A 1670-nucleotide genomic window follows, 5' to 3' on the forward strand; every position below is an offset into this window, starting at 1 on the left:
TTCCCACGTCCCTTGGCAGTTAATGGACACGTGTAGGGCAGTTATCAAGGTGGTTTTGACCATTTCAATACTGTCTCGCTGGCGAGACAGCAAAGCCTGTCTCGCTGGCGAGACAGCAAAGCCTGTCTCGCGTGTAAGACAGTTCATACCTGTCTTGATTTTCCAAAAACAGTATGAGCTCAATTCTTATATTTTTTGAGTGATCTTCTCTATGTTTGGGATACCTATTAGCATTTTTTGACGCAAACAGGGAGGAGGATGCGTAACATTACTTTTTGGAGTTTCTCCAAGCAATTTTCCCAAGAAAAAATGGTTGATATGAAAAAAGTTTATATAAAATGGCTCTTTTACTTTATAGCCTTATACTATTTGTAGATTTAGTCCTCAAAATTTGAACAGATGCTAATCACATTTAACATCATTTATCTTCAAAATGAGAAGGAATTAAATGACAAAAATACTCCCATTCCAGTGCCCAATGACCATCTCTCCCAAACATGATATATGTTTTGTAAAGAATAATTTTTCTAAACAGACCCATTTCAATTTTTTTTTAAAACCGACTTTTTTTATTTACCAAAACCGACCCGATTTTGTGATTAGCAGACTAATCACCTTCCTAAATAGTCGAGGTTGGCAACCCCGACTATTTAGGACGTTAATTTTTAGGGTTTAAGGCTTCTAATTAGGGTTTAACACCGTCCTAAATAGTCGGGGTTGCCAACCCCGACTATTTAGGAAGGTGATTAGTCTGCTAATCACAAAATCGGGTCAGTTTTGGTAAATAAGAAAAAAAATATCGGTTTAATTTTTTTTTGAAATGGGTCTGTTTAGAAAAATTGTTCGTTTTGTAAATTATATAACCAAGCCTATTCTATTTGCAAATATACCCTCCAAATTCATGTTATACTACTAACGTACCCTTATGAAGTTTAGCGTGCTAACCATATGGGGGTAAATTAGCAAGAATGGACATTTAGAAGTTTAACCTACAAATAGAAGAAATATGAGGGTTTGGAAGCAAATTCATGCATAAATAATGAAGTTCTGGCAAATTCTTTCTATTCTGAAAAGGTCCATGAAAGAGTGATGTCTGGGATACGCGTCCCAGGAGCAAAGATCAAGAGAGAAACAGAGAGTGTGGATTTATTTTGTTTCTTTTAAAAAGGAAAAAAAAAAGAATGTAATGTGAGCAGAGCTGGAGGTAGAGGATACTAATGATGATCACCCACTTGCTGATTGTTTAAGTCTTCAACGAGAGGAGGAGGAGCTTGTATTGAGATCAGTAACGAGACAAAAGATGGTGATTTGAGCCAAAGATCTTATCTTTCCTTCTGCATGAGCCTTGAAAGTGCAAAGATGGGGAAAATTTCTGAACACTTTTCCGATACGGTAACCCCTTTTTGCTTCTGTTTGATTCCATATTCCTAGAACTTTTAAAGGAATGAGAAGCGGGGTTCTTTTTGTTTTACACCCTTTCTTTGGGTGGTAATGCCTTTTCATTTTTCTTTTTTTCTTTTTTTTGTAAGTTTGTGCTATTTTATTGATTTAGTTCGTTGTTTGGTTCTTTGGGTTGCATACTGATCTGGGTATTGTTCAATTTTTTTTTTTATCTTTATAAAGTTTTTATTTTGATTCATTGGTTGGGTTCTCACCCTGAGTTTCTGGGT

General features: G+C 35.7%; 1 protein-coding gene across 1 annotated transcript in view; it reads left to right on the forward strand.

The window, feature by feature from the left end:
* Positions 1085-1670, forward strand: part of LOC109825827 — a 22298-nt gene continuing 21712 nt past the window's right edge. Inside the window, exon 1 of the mRNA XM_020392735.1 lies at positions 1085-1392. Coding sequence (XP_020248324.1) covers positions 1339-1392 — 54 coding nt within the window. The 5' untranslated portion in view covers positions 1085-1338. The remainder of the gene's footprint in view (positions 1393-1670) is intronic.

Source organism: Asparagus officinalis, chromosome 10 (assembly GCF_001876935.1).
Source record: "Asparagus officinalis chromosome 10, Aspof.V1, whole genome shotgun sequence".
NCBI lineage: Eukaryota > Viridiplantae > Streptophyta > Magnoliopsida > Asparagales > Asparagaceae > Asparagus > Asparagus officinalis.